This window comes from Carlito syrichta, unplaced genomic scaffold, assembly GCF_000164805.1.
Source record: "Carlito syrichta isolate Samal-C Ts95f unplaced genomic scaffold, Tarsius_syrichta-2.0.1 Scaffold315330, whole genome shotgun sequence".
Classification (NCBI taxonomy): Eukaryota; Metazoa; Chordata; class Mammalia; order Primates; family Tarsiidae; genus Carlito; species Carlito syrichta.
In genome coordinates, this window is record NW_007259426.1 from 116716 (window position 1) to 138007 (window position 21292).

A 21292-nucleotide genomic window follows, 5' to 3' on the forward strand; every position below is an offset into this window, starting at 1 on the left:
ATTTAGTTTAATTTTTTTAAAAAATCAGTGCTAAGTTAGTTAGCTTAGTTCGTAGCTAAGGAGGTAACCGCAGTTCTGGTCCACACAAGTGGCTCTCAGACACAGCTGAACCTCAGTATTATTTGTGATTTTTTTTTTTTTAAATGCTCAAGCCCAGGCGCAGTTGTGGGCATTCTGAGTTTATCAGTCTGATGTGAGGCCCAGATTAGGTGCAGCTGAAGAATTCACTGGGCCAAGGTTGAAAGTCACTGGCTTAGGAGGTCTAAAAACAAGGATGGAGATCATGTATCCATTTGACTGGATTAACACAGTAAAGAATGAAAAGGGAGACAGAGAGAGAGAGAGAAAGAGAAGGGGTGGGGGAGACGGAGAAGGATAAGAAAATTGTAAATAGTAAATAGTATAGTAGGTTTAAAAAGAAGTTTGAAAATGACATCTTCTGTCAATAGCAAGTGTACGGTTGCTACATAAATAGATAGATAATAATAGTTATAACCCCAATGTAAATGAAGCAATTGGTAAGCCATAGTAAGAGTATTGTTAAAACAACAGAGTTCTCATCTGTCCTTACGGGAGACTTGTTGACACAGCTAACAGACACAGAAAAACATACCCAGATTAACAAGGGGGCAGTCATTTAATGCAGAAATCCAGTTAACATAAAGAGACAGAGGCTGAACAACAGATAGATCTTTAAACAATACTGCATAGTGTCACAGATTAGCTCTTCAACACGGTTGATCTGTTTTTCTTATGAGTTCGATTCCGGTATAAAGACAGAAAAGAGACTTCAGTTAAAAAAAAAATAATAAGGCAACAGAAGAAGAATCTTCCTGTGACAAGGAACATCCACAGATAATGCACAAATATTTGGTGTTGACACAACAAGACATCATTGGACAAGTTCTGAAGATGCTGCATTAAAATTTAACAAGCATGGTCCAATGGCAAGAAAATTATACTCGCTTTGTTACGAATCCTTTTGTAAATAGAAATGACTCTCAGGTAATTGTTATATACAAACTTTCTGAAATAAATGGAAATCATACAAATTTTTCCATTGCAGGTTCCTCTTTTCTACACTTAGAAATGTCCCGTGGCACCTCTCCCTACTTCTCACAGTCAAAGCATAAATAGTCATTAAAGCACTTGAATCCACAGTAGTCTTTTCCTTAGAAAGGTTGGGAGGTTTTGCATGATTTTCTATCAGTCATCCAGAAAGGGCTGGCAGGCAACAGGTTGGAATGTAAAAGACCGCTTTGTGCTTGGAATCCGGACGTGCCCTCTGCACCGCTCCCGGTGGGAGTCGCCCGCGCTGTGGACAGGCCCAGTGCAGACAGTCATACCGTGGAGTCTCTGCCAGACTTTAGATGTGCAATCTTGGTCCGGCTAATAAACGGATAAGCGATGCAGAGACCGCCAGCTGCCACAATAAATCCTAAACTGCACCAGGCGCAAAAGATAGACCAACTGTAGCCATGTTCCACATCAGCAGGCAGGCTATAAATGAGCTTAGGGAGCCGGTTCAAATCGTAGGAGATACTGGCTGCGTAAGTGCAGAGGGAAATGGTGCAAAATATCCCTATAAATAATACAAAGAGAACAGTATGATTAGTTACAGTTTTGCCAGCTACAAGGCAAATGCCAGACAGACTGTGATGAAAATCAGATCAACCAGCGATGCAGTCACTCCACATTCATAAAGGATCTGTCATTCTTTTACTTGAATTAATTCATTCAACAAACACTGAGAAAACTGTTATGCACCAGACCCTATGCTAGGGATTGAAGATGTAGAAGTGAAAACCATAGATAGGAAAATTCCGATAATACGAATTATTCAGAAATATCTAGTTTGGATGGTTATGTATATTTAATTTTGTTTTACTCTTAAATTTTTTAATTAAAATGCTAACTATTTTTAAGGAAAAAAACTTCTATAGTCACTGAAGCCTAATACAAAATAGTTTTAATTTTCCTTTTTCTATACCTGATTTGACATAGTTCATACTGTTGCAAAATTATACAAAGTCTGCTTTTTTAAAATTAACATTCTTGTATTTCTCATGTTGCCTGTAAATAATAGTTTAAATGAATTCATGCACGTGGTGAAGTCTTTTTTGGGGGGGGGCATAGAGTCTGGCCTCAACAAATGGTAATTTTGTTTGTTTGTTTTGTTTTGTTTTGTTTTAGTGAATGAATGCATTTAAACAACATAAATTAAGTCCAGCAATTTGAAATTCATGTAAAAAAGCTGAGTAAGGAGATCATATACTTCATTTTAAAAGAAGGCAATTGGGTTAACATAAGAAAAATGGACAGACCCCAAATTTTACTTTTTTATGCCAGAATTTGTATGTATAATTTTCCTTCCAGAACACTCACATAGGGATGCTGATAAAAATGCTTCATAAGCCAAAATGCAGGATTTTTAGTATTCAAGTCAAAGTTGTAGACGTTTCTACCACAATGGACCCCCGAAAATGCTCCTTTTGTATGGGTGTAGGGTCAGAATTAGGCCATAACTGAGTTGAAGGCAGGTAATAAACTCAGAAACTGGCAGCCAATCAAACATCAGAAGGTCCAGTTCTGTTTCGAGTCCTACTCATCTCTTCTTCACTGCCTGGTTTATCTCTGTGTACAATGGAGGTAGTATCTATTTCCTGAAAAATTGCTTTAATATCCTTAGGGATACATGCAGTATCTCCATTGGAAACAGAGACACAGATTTTGAAGCTGAAAAGAGAGAGCTAAAAGTAGCAGATTCCTTCCCCTTCCCATTTTAACCTATAGCTTTATAGATCAGACATGCTAGCAGAAAATTAAATTCATAGCAGACAGCAATTTGGAAGAAATAAAGATCACCTTAATGCCATCTTTAACGTGTTAAAATTCTGCCTCTATTTAAATCCTGAAAGGGCACATGTGCATTTAGAAAATAAACGTTCTAAATCAAAAGGACACTTGATCTGAGATAATTTGATATTTTCTACTCTTTGGTGTAATTCTGTTTTGAAACTCTACAGTGATCCTGTTTTCCTAAAAACGGATAAAATCGTATCTTCTGACTTCTTGCTCCAATTTATTACAGCAAACATATCACTTTCAGTTCTCCAAAAGAAGACTCAAGATAGAAATAATTCTTTCATAAGAGAATGGACCGTTCAAAAAAAGCATACTCTGCTGCTTTTTCCAAACCTTGTGAAAAGCAAATGTTCTTACATCTACAGGAATGTTTTCACTGGCAGCAAAGCAAAGACAATGTTTATATATAACAAGGCCTTTTAATGAATGCTGGTAATAGAACAACAAGGCAGTTAGAAACAAAATTAATCTTTGGAGTATCAATAAGTAAAATGTAATAATAGAACAATGACCTGTACAGGAAAAACAACTCTTGAAACTTAATGTCTGGACACTGCAGAATGCCTAAAAGCAAGGCTTTCTACAAGTAATGTCATTTTAATGACCTCTGAGAGCCTGAGTTCAAACTCAGACTTTTAAGCATCCTTTGATGTCTAAATGCATTGGGTTGGAATGCAAGAAATATGTGGTATTCTAGTTTCTGGCTCTACACGTCACCGTGTAACCTTGAAAATTACCTAACTTCTTAGAGTCTTAGTTTCTTCATCTAGAAAAAAAAAAATGGGAGACTTGGTTACCGAATTCCCTCCAGGTATAAAATTTCTGTGATTCTGTTATTCTAAAATAAAACATGAAACAAGAACACTTCCTAAAACTTCCTAGTGAATCTAACACTCCATATTATGCAATTAAATACAAAGGGAATACCCTATGTACTTACCTTTCTGTGTATTCTCCCTTTGATTTTCTACTAAACATTAATTTTATTAGCTCCTCTCCCTTGCCAATCCCATAAAATTGCTTTTGATAAAATGAATTTTCCCTTACACCACTAGTTCATACTGAATAGGATTATAAGCAACAATCTAATCTGAGGATTCAACCAGGATGAAGATTTCTCTTTGCCCTCAATGCCATGGGTAGTTGTAGGCAATTTCCCCAGGGCAATTGATTTGTGCTAACCTCACAGACACTGGAATGATGTCACTATTAAAATATCTTTCTCAGTCGGAATTGCCAAAGAGCCAAAGCTCCCTCAAGCTAAATCTGCAGCCCGCCATGAACAAAAGTGTGGGAACTCATGGCATGCTTTTTGCTTCTTGTCTCACTCTCGGATCCATCTTGCCTTGAAAGCTGGAGGCCCCTTTGTCTTATTTTTATCACTTCTTTGTACTTTTTTAAATGAAAACTTGATTTATTTCCTGTTGCCTTGATTCACTCAGCTGAGGGTAGTAGAGAGCAGGTTTGTCAACCCACAAATAGCCCCCTTCTCCATCCTTCCCCCTTCCCACAAATGACCCCACAGGCTGCCTGTGTAACATCTTTTCTCTTCCCAAGGTGCTCTTGGAGTTGTTCATAATAAGAAGAAAGCAGAGAAGGAAACATTAATGAGAACGTATGGGGGTGGGGGAGAATGGGATTGGCGGTAGTGAGAAACTGCCATGGGAGGTGGGGCACACCTCATCAACAAGGGTACCTGCATAATTAACATTTGTATACCTAATCCTGAACTGTACCCCACATCTTTAAAATAAAAATAAATAAAAAGAAAAGAAAACCTGCTGAACGAAACTAAGTCCTGTCACACATTAAGTGCCACCAACTTAAGAGCCAAATCATCCCAAGTTACCCCACATAGGACTTACCTAGGTAGCAAGTCATTTCAGATAATGCTGTATTTTCATTAGCAGCAATCTAATTAATGTCAGGTCTATGAAAAGAGTATAAAAAGACCAATAAGGCCGGGTGTGGTCATGCCTATAATCTCAGCACTTTGGGAGGCCGAGGCAAGAGGATTGCTTAAGCCCAGAAGTTCGAGACCAGTCTGGGCAACACATCAAGACCTTGTCTCTACAAGAAAAAAAAAAAATCACGAAATTAGCCAGGCATGGTGGCACATGCCTGTAGTCCTAGCTACTTGGGAGACTGAAGCAGAAGGACTGCTCTAGCTCAGAAGGTCAGGCTGTGGTGAGTCATGATCATGCCGCTGCACTCCAGCCTGGGTGACAGAGTGAGACTCTGACTCAAGGAAGAAGAAAAAAAAAGATTAATAAGGCACCAGCCCTGTATTCAAAAAGTTCAAGACCTAATGGTCCTTGCTAAAGACCCATGGGGAAAAGGCCGCCTGTCCTCCTTTTTACTCTGTGACCTTTCTTTCCCCTTCCCTTCCACGTCTCCCCTGATGAGCCGATGCTCTTCAACCAGCTCATGGCCCCAGGAAAGACAGAGGCTCCCAAGTCTCTCAGACTATTGCTGGTAGCATCTTCGAAAAAGTGAATAAATTACTGGTTTCCTGACAAGCCCTGAATGCAACTACTTCTCTTATAAAATATTAAAAGGTTTTCTGCCAATATCCTTAATTAGAAGATACCACGATGTCACAGAACTACAGGGCTGGAAGGGATATTTTCAGATCAGGACAGAAGTAAATGTATGCTACCAGAGCACATCATCAACCTAATTTCCTACCCTAAAATCTTCATGGTGCCTGTGGCCGGCTGGTAAGATGCAATTAGGGTAATGGGGATCATTTTTCTGACCACCCTGTTTTGATGTGCTTCAAAGGCTGAAAGAAGTGGAAGTCGCTTCACTCTGGTTAGCCTGTTTGATAAATAACTTTGCAACACCCAAAGGCATAAACATTGATTTTTTTCCTTCCCATCCTTCAAAAGATGGCTCTGGTCTCTTTGCTCTTCCATCAAATGCCTCATGCTACTTTTCACAGAGATGACTAAAAAAGCCATTCCTATGTTGTCTTAACCAAATGATTGGCAGAACTAATGGAGACAGACAGAACCTTAAACACGAACACAAACAGATCCACAATCTGCAATTCCTAAGTCCAAAAAAAATCCAATCTTTTTCTGAAAGATTACAGCAATCTCATTTTAGTGGCAAATCCCTGCCTGATCTGACATAAGACTATTATAGTACTTATTGATCCCACTTGGTGTGAATATTTATATGTTTAGCTGCAGAAATGTTAATGTATTTGATTTCAAGATGCTACCCCAGAATTTGCTGAGGGTGTTAGATAAATGTATAGATACCATACTACATTTCTAAAATACAGTTGTAAAAATCCTGCATTCCAAAACGCAACTGGCTCCAAGTGTTTTCCATAAGGTATTATGGAACTGTAGTTTCGGGTCATAATCAATGGGTAGCCTATATAATTCAATACATCTACCACAGTGGAAGACTTTTTTTTTTTTTTTTTTGATGGATGTATTGTAACAAAAGAAGGAATAACCCAGTGTGGGTGTGAACTGCCCCTGGAGCTTTGCTGGAACTACCTGGGCTCTGCCTCCTTTTCCTCTGATCTCAGGACAGGAGGGTTACAAGCTGTGTGTGCTTTTCCAAAGTGATGGTGACCACTCGGGGCACAGCCTGTGATGGATCCAGCGGGCAGTGAGACCCTCACCAAGGGAGGCCCAAGCCTTATCCAACTTGTAAGCCTCCTTCCTGGTGAATTAAAAGATAATAAAAATCCTACAACAGAGACATAACTAGATTTTAAAATGTTTGTGCTAAATAAATTCACCTTTTAAAATATTTATAATTTAAATTAGAATGATTATAATTGCATTACTATAGCCATTAAGTAGAACGCATCACTTCACGCATGTGGAATATCTATTCCCAATGCACTGAAGTCAGGATAGTTTAGTAATGGGGGCCGAAGCTTACAGTTGGGAGAGGAGTGTGTTGGTCTCTCAATCCTCTGTGTATGCCTCTGTGCCTGTGTGTGTAAAACCTTAAAGGATGTGACATCAAAAGTCTATGTTTGGGGGATGTACAGTCTGCCCCTGGCCCTGCTAGAGGACCCCTGTACCCCTTGTGTGACCCCAGGGAAGAGGAAGGGGGGTGAGCCCTGGCTCCCAGACATGCACTGACAGTCACCATGGCTGCTGAGGCGACCGGTAATCAAGTCCTGCCTAGATGCAGCAAGGCAAAAGGAGCAAGAGTGTTCCAAAGTTTCCGTTTTAGCAGCTCAAACTGTCACATCGTTGATGTTCTTCACTGAAGGTTTGGCTAATAAGTTCAGGCAGAGAATGAAGATGGCAGAGCATTAGACGGGCTAAGTTTAGCATCAAAAATCTGTGGGAAGGATGCTGACTCCAGCAGCTGAAGGCATTCTGCTTAATTAAAATCAATTCTTTTAACCCCTTTTGTGCTCTCCTCTCCTGCTGCAGCAAGTGAATATTCCGTAGCTAATGTATCTCGTTCCATAGACTGACGTGGTTGTCTCTGTGTTTCCGAAGGAAATTTCAAGGCAGGATTTGTAGTAACAAAAACAAAACAAACCTCCCTATATCCCACCACCGCCAAGGAACAGATGCATCCAGCACAACATAGACTCTCCATGGGAGAACATGCAGCTATTTAAAAACTGTGAGTGCCAGAACAGGGTAGCAATACGAGGATGCTTAGGTATGGTGTCAAAGGGAGGCCCAAGATTACATCATTTCCACGTGATCAGCAGTACCAAACAACATCTATTTTCTCTCCTTTTCTTTTCTTTCTTTTCTTTCTCTTGTTCATTTTCTTTTTCCTTCCTCCCTCCCTCCTTCCCTCTTTCTCTTCCTTCTTTCCTTCCTTCTTCCTACCTTCCTTCCTTCCCTCCTTCTTTCCTTCCATCACTTTCTTTTCTTTCATTTCTTCCTATTTTTTTCTTTTTTTTTTTTTTTTTTTTTTGAGTTGGAGTCTCTGTCACCCAGACTGGAGTGCAGTGGCCGCTCCCGGCCACCGCAACCTCGACCTGCTGGGCTCCGGCGATCCTTCCGCCTCAGCCTTCCGAGTAGCCGGAATTACAGGCATGCGCTACCACGCCCGGCTGATTTTTTGATTTATTGTAGAGATGAGGTCTCGCTGCCCAGGCGGGTCTCGAACCCACGGGCTCAGGCAATCCACTCGCCTCAGCCTCCCAAAGGCGCGGGATTACGGGCTGAGCCACCGAGACCGGTTTAAATTTTTTTTAAGAAAGAAAACTTTATTTAAAAGTAAATTAGAGAGAGAAAGAGAAAGAAGAGAGAAGATTCACCTCCCCAAGGTGGGAGAGGGGGACCAAAGCCAGGAAGCATGGCGACAGCCATGGCTCAAAGAGCACATGGCCACACCAGACTCTAGCAAGGCAATGGCCCTTCCTATCTTTTTTAGAATGAAGTAAATACATGGCAAGATTTAGTCCAGAATCAGTAAGAGATTCAAGCAAGGTTGTTTTGTTTGGGGATGGTGGGATCTACTAGTGGATTTCTCCTTCATTCCAATAATGTTGTTTGAGCAACCAAAACAAAACAACAACAACCAAAAACAAAACAATGTCAATAATGTTAGCTTGTATCTATTAGTCCTTCAGGACTGGTCATTAAACTTCAAGCTTACATGTTTGAGTTTTGGGGGGTTCTTTTGTGTGGTTTTTTTGTTTGTTTTTTGTTTTGGTTTTTGTGGGGTTCTGCTGTTGTGGCTGTTGTTTTGTTTGTTCTGCTGTTGTTTAACAATTCTTGAGGACTCCTGAGCCAGTCTGGTCCGGAGATACAGTCCACAAACGGAGCAGAAATTAGGCCTGAGAGCAGGGAGAGGTGAAACTGGCCCTAGAAGTATTTGCTCCCTCTGTGCTCACCCAACATTGAACTCCCACCGGCCTTTCATTTAAAACCAGACCAGCCCCTTGGCCTCCCAGGGAGCATTCACTTTCAGGGTCTTGTGATTTATTATAATGCTAACAATTGTTTTCATGCTAAGAGCATCCTAAATTATGCATGCACTGCCTATATTCGAAATGTCTTTTAAAAATGACCCCAGCTGAGGCTTTTATCGAGTCCAGAGCATCTCTGATTTTCGTACTAGGGGGATGTAGTGTGGGGCCTTTCTAGAGTTGGGGCAATGACTCTGCACTTCTTTGATATATACAGAGATAAGAGGCAGGGGAATGGTGGCCCAACTAATAAAGGGAGGTAAGAAAGCGGGGAGAGTTCTAATGACCTTTAGGCCCCAGCAGAGACCTAAAGAAGTCTCCTGAGATGCACAGTCACCTCTTTTTGCTGCTCTTGCCTGCTTACTCTTTGAATTTTAAACGTGTCCCTTGAGCAGGAAGGACCAGTGGCTGGTCTTGAGGGTCCAAATCCTCCTCTGAAATCTCACGAACTAAAATTTTTGCCTCCCTGTGCTACAGTTCTGGTGGCCACTGTGTATTCACCAAAATCCAGAAAACCTAAATTGGTTTTCTGCTCAACAATGCAGGATCTGAGTGACTTCTGAATGTTCTGTCAGGATATTTGTGATGATGGCCTATATTCTAGATCATTGCCTGCTACGGCACCATTTCACAGAGTGGATGGGAATTGGGAGGAAAGGCACCAGCGTGTGAAGTGGCTTCCTTAGGGCCTCAGGGTGGTTGACCACACCAGAGAGCAAAGCACCCCCTATCTGTCAGCCCTGAGAGACAATCAGACAGAAAACAGTATCGGCCCTGGTGAGGTGTTGCTGCTTCCTGTTAACACAGGCTTGATTAAGTGGCCCATCACCGTGACAAGTGCTAGAAAATCCAGTCATGGTCACTTGAGCAACAGAACTCCCAGTAAGTAGAAATGAGCATATTAACAGCGGCTATCTGCCTAGGGTTATATCAGTTCTGATGCTGGGCATACTTTGTGAAACTGTTAATTTGGCATTCACTGACCATTAATACGTTAATTTTTTGTGAAGAGGGAGAAGGAAGGTAAGAACAATGTCTTCCTGCAGTCATCTTCAACCAGCATTAGGCATTTCAGCTCCTGTCTCCTTTTTAGACAAAAATATCCTTCAGCTGTTAAAAACAACAAAAAACAAACAAACAAAACCCCTAGCCATGTCTCCACACCCTGACTTCTTAATCTCTTGTTTTAAGATCAGGTCAATCCTCTGCTTCAACCTTCTAGTGGTTTCTATCTACGTTAGCTTCCAATCCAAGCTCCTCACCAAGAAATCTCTAGAGATGTGGGCACTGGCCGCTTCTCCCGCCTCACGTGATCCCATCCTTCCCCTCACACCCCTCTGGCCACACTGGTCTTCTTTCTCAGGGTCAGTCCTGGTGGCCTCCTCAACCTGAAGCACACCCCCAACCGCTGGCTGCCTCTCACGACTTACCTCAGAAATGGCCGCCGCAGCAAGGCCTTCCCTGAGTCCCTCTTCCGCCCTGTTTATTTCCTTCACGGCTTTTATCACTATCACAAATCTTTGTTTATGTCTCCCCACAATAAAAAAGAACAAGGATTTTGCCTGCCTTATTCATTGTGGGTCTTTAGTACCTATAGGAGTGCCTGGTACAAAGAAATCCTCAACAAATGTCTGTGGAGTGAAATGGATGACTGTGTTGTATGTAAGAATGACACCAATGACCCCCACCACTAATGCATGCACTTGTGACTTTCAGCCTGGGAGATGGGTTGTGCTGATTTATCACTTTCTGTCCTCAGGATAAGCAATGGCCCGTGCTAGCTAAGAGAGTCCAGGCCAGGGTCCAGGCGCAGTATGAAAGAAAGGGACTGAAAAAACAGACCCTGCTCATATAGAGATCAAACCCAAGACACCTCCATCTAACCTACTAACAGGTCATGATGGGGAAAATCGGGGCTGCATTTTTAGAACACTTGTTTTCCTTAAATTTTGTATTTCTCACCAAAGCCAAATGGCCTTTAGCTTGCTTCCCTGACAGTGGAAACAAAATCAACAGGGAGATGACAAAACGAAGCTAGTTGCATGCAGAGCAGCGTTCACCTTGGCTGGGACAGGCTGCTGAGGTGTGCAGCGTACCTGTCATGAGAAACAGGAGCCCAGCCACGTGCTGGGTCAGGCTTTCCTCCCAGAAGAAGCTGACCATGGCCACGATGCAGCCGCACAGAAGGACGGCCACGGCCATGCCCAGGAAGCCAGCAGTGATTCTTCTTAAATCTAATCTCAAAACAGAAACAGACATTCAAAATCAGAAGAGGAGGCAGAAAGTCATTGAAAATTAGAGAATGATGAGCTTTGTAGACATTGTGAAAAGTAATAAGTTACGTGGACAGACTTAGAGACTACAGGGTGAGGAGGTTTAGGGAATCCTCTTCCCAGGTATTCCATAGGAGTGTTACAACCCATAAGATGGGATGTGACCAATGGAAGGTCATAGTCCACCCTTTCTGAGTTCACGGGGAAGTCCATACCAAATGGAGAACAGACCAAAGGATACCACGGTACACCTGAGTAACACATGGCAAGCTACTTAGTAAACTGAGATTGAAGTAGGTTCTACAAATATCTTTGTTAGCCTTAAGAGAGCAATAGAAATGTAGGTTACCACCACCATAGTGGCTGTAATTAATCTGACTTCAGAGAAAGAGCCTAAAAAGTGAGCTGCAGTGAAATAGGGTTTTATCTGAGCACCACAGAGCCCAATTATGTATTCTACATTCATGTACTCCTGCCTATTTTCAAAAAGGTTTTGAGAAAGCAAGGGCAAGGGTGGTGACTGAAATAGTGGCTCAAAGTGCACTCAGGGGACATGTGCCAATAAATATACTCTCCTCTAAAAGATCTGCTCATAAACACCCTTGCCCCTAAAGCACAGGTCTCACACCCTGAGCACCATCTACCCAGGTTAGGAAAAGCTGTTCCCAGGAGATGAGTGTCACCAGAGTACACTCAACCGTTGAAAAAAACACAGCTGCGATCACCAAGCCAGGAATCCAGCTCTGTCTCACCTCCTTGGCAAAACAGAGATGGACAGACCACAGATACTGGACATACTTTGCCTCTAATTGCTGAAGCAGTTCTCTCCTTGACTATTTCCTGGCTATTTTACTTTTTCTTCCTATTTTTCTATTTCCTTCCTTCCTTTGCTTTTTTTTAAAAAACAAACCTAACGTTAAAAATTGCTAGTTAAATGTCTATGACCCTTCTTAGAACAATAGACCTCAAATATCCACCTGCCACCCAATGGGCCAGGCAACAGGTCTAAGTAAATGCATGGGGCTCACATACGCCTATGCTCACATGGAACCAAGATGAGGTGCACACTGCACTGTCTGAAGTGTGGGCTGCCCTGCTAAGGTGGGGGTGCCCAGGCAGCTGCCACTTGGTACGTTTATGTGGTTCCTGAATGGACACAGTAGCCTCCAGTCCCACTCCTAGCATCTTAGCCACACACAGACCAACTTTTTTAAAAAGAGGATTTCTCATTTCCAGCTCAGAGCATTTCTGCCTAGAAAAGGAAGTGTCGATATCACAGCAAGAGGCCAGGGGCAGTGATAATCTAAAGATGCTGAGTTTAATGTTAAGTGTATAAGTAGTTTTAAGACATTCACATCTGAGCAGGGGAAATATAATAATAGTTCAGTCACTATTATCTCACAACCTCCCAAATTCCCTGTGGTTTGAGTTGATAGTCTATTTTCTGTGACTATGAAAAGGCACAAGGTTCAGACATAATCCACATGGGATTTGCATTAGTACCAGTCATGTTAAGCTTATCCAGTAAGTGTGGTACAGATCACCAAATGTGACATTCTTAGACAGAGACATGCATGAGACTGCTAAAAGTATCTTTCCATGGAACCCCAAAAAGTATTAAAAGGAGGATACTTAAATATTGCCTTGCTGGGCTATTGCGAGGAATAAACTCTTAGTAAAGAGCTAAGTAAGGTTCTTTTTTCAGGATACTGTGGGGGTCTTTCCTCCCCTGATGCAAGTCAGTAACTATGTGACTCTCTGGACAGATAACTAAGACAACGAACTCCAAACTCACTCATAAAGAATTAAGACATAAAAACACTTAGCTAGGACTCTAACTTGGATCTGCTGAGAAATGACTGTTAAAATCTGCTAGCAAGAAGGAACTTTCGGGAAGTCACTCTATTTAGAATTAAACCACATCTTATCCAATGGCTTTTCGAGTCCCAAGTGGCAATATCATAAGAGCTTCCATGTATGTGTTTGGGATTCAAAACAGAGACTTTTAATCTGCAGAGGGATTTACTCACAGATGATATTCTGCTTAGTTTACTATAGTTGCTTTGGTCCCCAAACAAGATCCTGAAGCCCTTGCTGCTTATTTCATTAGTAAATGACAATGTCAATCTCTGATGAGGGTAAACACTGTAGTTTTTGCTTTCATGAGCTATCTATTCACCAGGCAGCTTGAATCAACAGTTATCAGGTAAATATCAGCCCTCTTTAGGTTTACGTTGCATGATTCTTTTTAAAGTTTCACATTTTCCTGACAGTGAAAAAGAGTAGCTCCTTCCATTGAGATGCAGACACCCTCTGAGAAAATTATGACATACGCTCATAAAAATATTTTAGCAGAAATACTAAGGTCTGAGATAAACACAGTCGCTAAAATAAATATTGTATCAATGAAACAAAACTAAGAGCTCCTAAGGTATAATCTCCTTGGTTTGCTAAGACAAGGGATGAGTAGGTCCTTATATCCAAAAACTCGGTAAAGAAAAGATTCGGTAGGTTGCTGTGTATAGATACCACCAGGGCAGACTAGCTCACAAAGCTTCATACCTGGTTTCACACTCTTCATTTGTAAACAAGATGTGTCCTCAGCATAGTGAAATTATCCTGAGTCTCTGACCACGTCTGATTGGGTCCAGGGGCTCACAAAGAATAAACACATCTTTCGGTCCACATCTGAGAGGGGTGGTGGGGATACTTTGTGTTCAGAAAGACATTTCCTCTCTGAACCTGTCCCAGAAATACTTACGAAGCAGGTGCCACTCATCTTGCTGTATAGTCTTGGTTAAATTGAAAGGAATGTTTCGTAAGCGGATTGGCTGAGAAAAGTGGTACTTGATGGCCGTGCATCGCTGTGCAATACCTTGAAGGAAAGAAATAAGAAATGCGATTTACGAGTCTGCTCATTTGTAATAGGATTCTGGAGACCTGAGGCAGAATAATGTATCCTAAACTATGTTGAACGGGACAGGGGATGGGAATCCCTTGATTACTTTCATTAACAAAGGCAAGTCAGAGCAGTACAAACCTAAAACATGAAATAATGTTTGAAATTGTGTTTCATTTTTCTTTTTTTCTTTTTTTTTCTTTTGAGTTGGAGTCTCACTCTGTCGTCCAGACTGGAGTGCAGTGGCCGCTTCCGGCCACTGCAGCCTCAACCTGCTGGGCTCCGGCGATCCATCTGGCTCAACCTTCCAAGTAGCTGGAACTACAGGTGCATGCTACCATGCCCGGCTAATTTTTTTGATTTTTATTGTAGAGATGAGGTCTTGCCAAGTTGCCCAGGTGGGGCTCGAATCCCTGGGCTCAGGCAATTCACTCACCTCCTCCCAAGGCACGGGATTACAGGCTGAGCCACAGAGCCCAGTCTCATTTTTCAATGTAGTAAATTTTATGAAGATCTATACTCCCCTAATTGTTTTTCAATACTGAGTTTATTTTACCTAAACACAAAGCTCTTTAAGGAGAAATGGCCTAAAAGTACACAGATGGTTGGCAAAAATCAGCTTAGAATTTTAAATTAACATAGATAAATTACCTGTCTGAATTTGACCCAGTCTCAAACTCTCAAATGGGCAGCCTCAAATGGGCAGCCTCAAAAAGTTCATTAGGAAGTGTGTTATGAAGACATTTCTCCATAAAGACAACGTGTGCATGGTTTAGGTGGTGATTATCTTCAGACAACCCACAAAAGCCTATTTAACCCTAGGGCAACTATTAATACAATTTTACTGAACTGAATTCTGGATCTTGAGGGGGAAAAAAAAGGGTGATATTGAAAGTGGAAAGGAGAAAGAAAAAAATTTTTCTCCCCTTATCTGGTTGTGTAGCCAGCCTTAGGCACAATATTTTGATATGGGCAAGTATACCAATAATTTATCCTCTCTCTCTCCTCACACACCACCTCCCATTCTTTATTGCATAAATTAACACTGTTCTTCTCGTTTCTTAAAGACTTCTGAATCCCATGAGAAGTGCCTATCCTCTCTTAAAATTAAAAAAAAAATACACAATTTTCTTTCTTCATTGTAAATCATCTTAGCCAGCTATTTGGATAAATGCAATCTGATTAAACTAATTTTAAAAAAAAGTGTGAGTAAACATTAGTCCTTTAACCCTGACAGATGTTTAAAAAAATCCTCATAAATGCAAATAAATCTCTAATTAGTGGACTTTGAGTAAGTATAAAAGTAGAGTGATGGGCAACCCCTTTGGGTCCCTTCCCACTGTGGGAGCTTTTTTGTCCTCTCAATAAATCCTGCTTTCTAAAAAATAAAAAATGACATTTTTAAAAAATCAGACAGTGAAGAGAGATTAGTATTTCAGCACAGTTTGCGTCATGAACCAGTCAGTACCTCCTGTGAATGTGAATGCACCTGCAGAATCATCATCTCTAGGGAATTTCTCAGATAGTTGTGCACATAAGAATCACCTAGAAGGGTTGTCAAAAAGGTAAATCCCTAGACCCAACCCTAAATATTTTGAATCAAAAGTTTTGAGATGGAGCCGGGCTCGGTGGCTCAGCCTATAATCCCGCGCCTTTGGGAGGCTGAGGTGAGCGGATTGCCTGAGCCCGCGGGTTCGAGACCCGCCTGGGCAGCAAGACCTCATCTCTACAATAAATCAAAAAATCAGCCGGGCATGGTAGCGCATGCCTGTAATTCCGGCTACTCGGAAGGCTAAGGCGGAAGGATCGCCGGAGCCCAGCAGGTCAAGGCTGCAGTGGCCGGGAGCGGCCACTGCACTCCAGTCTGGGCGACAGAGTGAGACTCCAACTCAAAAAAAAAAAAAAGTTTTGAGATGGAACCAAGAACCTGAATTTTGACAAACATCCTGAGTAATTTTGATTTAGGTAGTCCTTAAATCTCACTTTGAGAAACACTGCCCAAACTACCTCTGATTTTTTGAAGTATTGTTTTGTTTTATGAAATTGTATATTCTCTCAAAGCTCAAAGTTCTTTGATTTTTCTCTTTGTTTTTTTTCAGGCCCCTTGGTACCAGTTGTGAGGTCTAAGGCATATAAGTTAGCTATTTACATATAAACTAGGTGGTTTATAAGTCAGGAGATGCCTGTGCTTGCAAAAGGGCAAATAATCTGATATGAGAACAATGACAGATAAAGGACTGCAAATGTAGTGATAGCTGACATGTGTATTTTTCAAAACTAACACTCCATTTTAATACTCATGCCCTGGCTGACCTCAAGGCTCTGTGTAAGCAGGAAGTGAAAGCTACAGCAGAGTTGACGGCATACCCTAACATGCACATAGAGCCCATTGGCAAAGACTGGAAGACTACTGGTTTCAGGAAGTTAAGCACATTTCTGCCTAATTATTAGTCTACTACAAAGTTAGCCAAGTGGAGATTTCAAGGGCCTCATATAACAAAGAATACAGACTTTACAGAATTCATTCAGGAAATTCACTAAAGAAACAAGCAGCAACAATAAAAATAATCACAAACCCTAAGGAAAGGGAAAAATCTAGTTTCAGAGTTGCCACATCATTTTATTTTAAATGCCCAGTTTTCAACAAAAAGTACAAGAAAAAGTAAAAGAAGCAAGGGAGGGGGAAAGCAGTCAATAGGAACTATTACTGGAGAAGTCCAGAGATTGGACTTACCTGACAAGGACTTTAAGTCAGCTGTTTTAGAAATGTTCAAAGAACTAAAGGGAATCATATCAAGAGATCTAAAGGGAAGTAGGAGAGTGGCATATCATCAAATAGAAAATATCAGTAAAGTAAGAGAAATATTAAAAAGAAAAGAAAAACCAAATAGGAATTCTAGAGTTGAAAAGAAAAGTAATCAAAAAGAAAAATTCTCTAGAGAGGCTCAAAAGAAGGGTTGAGCAGGCAGAAAAAAAAAAAATCAACAAACTTGAAGATAAATCCACTGAGATTATCCAGCCTGAGAAAAACAAAAAGAGAATGATGAAAAATGAACAAAGCCTCAAAGACCTGTGAGGCACCATCAGACGTAGCAAAATGAGACTTCCAGAAAGGAGCAGAGAGAGAGAGAAGGAGAGAGAGGAGAGGATAAAAAAAGAATACTTGAAGAAAGAATTGCTGAAACTTCCCAAGTTTGATGAAAAACATAAATCTGCATATCTAAGAAGTTCAAGGAACTATAAATATGATAAACTCAAAGAGACACCTAGACATATCATAATCAAACTGTTGAAAGCCAAAGTCATAGAAAGAATCTTGAAAGCAGCAAAAAAAAAAGCAACTTATACAAGAAATCTTCAAAAGATTAGCAGCTGCTTTCTCATCAGAAACCATGGAAGCCAGAAGGGAGTGGGATGACAAATTCAAAGTGCAGAAAGAAAAATATTGTCAACCAAGAATTCTTTTGTTGTTGTTGTTGTTGTTGGTTTTTGTTTTTTTGGGTTTTTTTGAGTTGGAGTCTCACTCTGTTGCCCAGACTGGAGTGCAGTGACCGCTCCTGGCCACCGCAGCCTCGACCTGCTGGGCTCTGGCGATCCTTCCACCTCAGCCTTCCGAGTAGCCGGAATTACAGGCACGCACTACCATGCCCGGCTGATTTTTTGATTTATTGTAGAGATGATGTCTCGCCTGCCCAGGCGGGTCTCGAACCTGCGGGCTCAGGCAATCCACTCACCTCAGCCTCCCAAAGGCGCGGGATTACAGGCTGAGCCACCGAGCCCGGCTTAACCAAGAATTCTACATGCACCAATCATCCTTCAGAAATAAAGGAAAAATTAAGCTATTATCTTAAAAACAAAACTGAGAGAAACTGTCGCTACCAGACCTGCCCTATGAGAAACACTAAAGGAAGTAGTCCTTCAGACTGAAATGGAAGAATAGTAGATGAATCCAATGGAAAAAATAAAGAGCACATATAAGGTCATGACATAGGCAAACATAAGAGGCAGTTCAAATAGGTGTTTTTGTTTGTAACTCTTTTTTCCATCCTATCTGATTTTAAAGGCATAAAGCAATAATTACAAATCTCCATTGATGAACATACAATGTGTAGAGATGTAATTTATCTTACAATAGCAGTACAAAGGAGGAGAGAGGAATTGGAGCTACGCAGAAGCAGAGTTTGTATATACAATTGAAATTCAGTTAATATCAATCCAAACTAGATGGCTATAAACTAAAGTGTCAATTGTAATCTACAGAGCAACCACTAAAATAATAGCACCAACAAAAATTATATAGTAATTGAAACACAATAAGAATTAAAAAGCTACACCAGAAAACATCTATTTAACACACGAGAAGATGTTAATAGAGGTACAGTGGTACAAAAAAATATGGTGTATAGCCAACGAAAAAGCAAAATGGCAGATGTAAATTCTGCCTCATCAGAAATTATATTAAATATAAATAGATTATATACTCCAACAGGAAGAGGTTGGCATTGCAGATAAAACAACATGATCCAATTGTATGATGTCCACAAGAGACACACTTTAGATTCAAAGACACAAATAGAATGAAATTAAAAGGATGAAAATGGCTTTAAAGATGGGGTAGTGGGAAGGGATAGAAAAAGATATACCATGAAAAACAGTAACCAAAAAGGAGATGGAATTGGCTATGCTAACATCAGACAAAACAGATTTTAAGTCAAAAATTATTACTAGAGACAAGGATACATATATTATAATGAGAAATATATATTAAGAAAATATAACAATTATAAGCATATACACACCTACCGACAGAGTCCAAAAATACATGAAGATACAGCAAAAACTTACATAATTGAAGGTAGAAATAGACAAATCAACAATAATAGTTGGAAGTGTCAATATTCCACTTACGATAAAGAATCAAGCCAGGCTCAGTGGCTCAGCCTGTAATCCCGTGCCTTTGGGAGGCTGAGGTGAGTGGATTGCCTGAGCCTGCGGGTTTGAGACCCGCCTGGGAAGCGAGACCTCATCTCTACAATAAATCAAAAAATCAGCCGGGCATGGTAGCGCATGCCTGTAATTCCGGCTACTTGGAAGGCTGAGGCGGAAGGATCGCCGGAGCCCAGCAGGTCGAGGCTGCGGTGGCTAGGAGCGGCCACTGCACTCCAGTATGGGCGATCACGTGAGACTCCAACTCAAAAAAAAAAAAAAAAATCGTAAAACAATCAGACAGAAGAGCAACAAGATGATATGAACAACAGTATGAACCAACTAGACTCAAGAGACATTTGCAGAACACTTCACCCAACAACAGCCTAATACACTCTTCTCACATGACATAGAACATCCTCCAGAACGATATGTTAGGCAGTAAAACAAATCTCAATTAATTTAAACACATTACAAGTTATTCAAAGTAAGTTCTCTCACCACAATGCAATACAATTAGAAATCAATAAAAAGAAAATCTGGGAAGCTCACAAATTCATGACATTAAGTAGCACCCTGTTAAATAACCAATGGGTCAAGGAAGAAATCACAAGAGTAAATTAGAAAACACTTTTAGAACACTTTGAGATTAATGAAAACAGAAACAGAATCACAGCATACCAAAGTTTATGGTTTGCAGCTAAAGCAATGCTCACAGAGAAATTTATGACTGTTAATGCCTACATTAAAAAAAGATTCAAAAGTAGTAAACTAACTTTCCACTTCACAAAATTAGAAAAAGAAGAGTACATTAAGCCCAGAGTAGAAGGGGAAAGATTATAAAAGTAGAGTGAAAACAAATGAAATAGAGAATAGAAAAATAGAGAAAATAAACAAAAATAAAAACTGCTTATTTGAAAAGATTAACAAAATGATAGATCTTTAGCTAGACTTTCCAAGATGAGAAGATTGAAGATTCAAGTTACTAAAATCAGGAACGAAACAGAAACTATTACTAACAATCTTAGAGAAATAAAAAGGAGTATAAAAGAATACTGTGAAAAATTTTATGCCAACAAATTAGGCAATACAGATAAAATGGCAAATTCCTAGAAATGTACAAAACCAAGAAGAAATAGAAAATCTGAATACATCGATAACAAGAAATTGAGTTAGCAATTAACTTAGTAAAAAACTTCCCACAAAGAAAAGTCCAGGACTGGATGGCCTCACAGATTAATTGTATTATATGTTTAAGAAGAATGAACAATCTTTAACGGACTTTTCATGACAAGGAAGGAAGGGAGGGAGGGAATGAGGGAACACTTTCTAACTCATTCTATGAGGACAGTATTACCCTGATACAAAAACCAAAGTCATCCCAATGAAAAGAAATTACATAACATTCCTTAGAATATATATTTTTAAAAATTCTCAACAAAATATTAGCAAACTGAATTCAGCAACATTGGAGAAGGGCTATACATCATGACCAAGTGGGATTTATCTCAGGATTGCAAGATTGGCTCAATATATGAAAACCAATCAATGCAATATACCATATCAACAGAATAAAGGACACAAACAATCTGATCATCCAAAGATGCAGAAAAAACATTTGACAAAATCCACTTGATACTCATCAGCACCCCTATATACCTATAATACCTATATAAAAGGTATTATTTGCTCCACTAAATAATCTGAAGAAAATCCGAAGTTCAGAGAAGTTAAGAAACTAGTTTGAGGTCACAGTGCAAGGCTGTAACCACCCCTTAACATAAATGTTGTTATCCAAACTTCGTACACTACTCATTCAGGAAAGTTAGAAATCCCTAGCCTTTTAGAATGCATCTTGATTCTGTGGGTTGTTTAAGCTGTAGTTACTACACATTCTGTCAGTTTGAAGTAAAAAACAATTTTTCCAGTTTAGTGCCAACATATGCTCTTTTGGAAACAAAGCAGATTCCTAATTGAGGGAGACTGGGTTGGCTACAAGGCTGACTCAGAGGCTTCATCCTACCTGCACCTCACAGAAGCTGCTGGAGGTGAGGTGTGATTGGGGAGAAGCTGTTCTCTCAGACTCAGAGGAGCTGGCCTTAGTGCAGCGTCTGTGCTAGGGAAATGTGTAGTCCCTTTTAAATCCCTGCAGACATTCCCAGAGCTCATCTCCTCCTCTGCCCCTCACTGGTAACGGGCAGGATCCCAGTGGGTATCAGGAAGGACGCGGCTGCTGGCCCAGGGCTCTCCTGCTTCTCCAGAGGGAGTCTGTGCACGTGCCAGGAATGAGGTAAGTCATGCACACATCACCAAAATGCTTGTCCTTCCTCATGGGACTCTCAGGCTAAATTTAAAGTACCAATAATTCCAAAATGAGAGGAGAAAGGAGGTAGGGAGAGGGACGAGGTCTGG

The 21292-nt window shown here is 40.5% G+C and overlaps 1 protein-coding gene across 3 annotated transcripts; it reads right to left on the minus strand.

Annotated features, from left to right (window-relative positions):
• Positions 1-618: 618 nt before the first annotated feature.
• Positions 619-21074, minus strand: TMEM178A (transmembrane protein 178A). Of its 3 annotated transcripts, XM_021706174.1 has the most exons (4): positions 20904-21074; positions 13817-13930; positions 10879-11016; positions 619-1582 (listed from the first exon to the last, which is right to left on the minus strand). In XM_021706174.1, exons 3-4 carry the CDS (start codon positions 10982-10984, stop codon positions 1341-1343), a joined length of 348 nt encoding a protein of 115 aa, XP_021561849.1. In that variant the 5' UTR covers positions 10985-11016; positions 13817-13930; positions 20904-21074; the 3' UTR covers positions 619-1340. The 3 variants fall into 3 exon arrangements, with proteins under 3 accessions (XP_021561849.1, XP_021561848.1, XP_008070723.1); XM_021706173.1 differs by lacking the exon at positions 20904-21074 and having other exon boundaries at positions 13817-13933; XM_008072532.1 differs by lacking the exon at positions 20904-21074 and having other exon boundaries at positions 10879-11021; positions 13817-13871.
• Between the last annotated feature and the right edge of the window lie 218 nt (positions 21075-21292).

Coding starts and splice junctions, on each gene's coding strand:
- TMEM178A (XM_021706174.1), bottom strand. CDS start 10,984: ATGGCCGTGGCCGTCCTTCTGTGCGGCTGCATCGTGGCCATGGTCAGC. Junction 1,583..10,878: donor GCTCCTGTTTCTCATGACAG/GTACGCTGCACA, acceptor TATTATTTATAG/GGATATTTTGCACCATTTCC.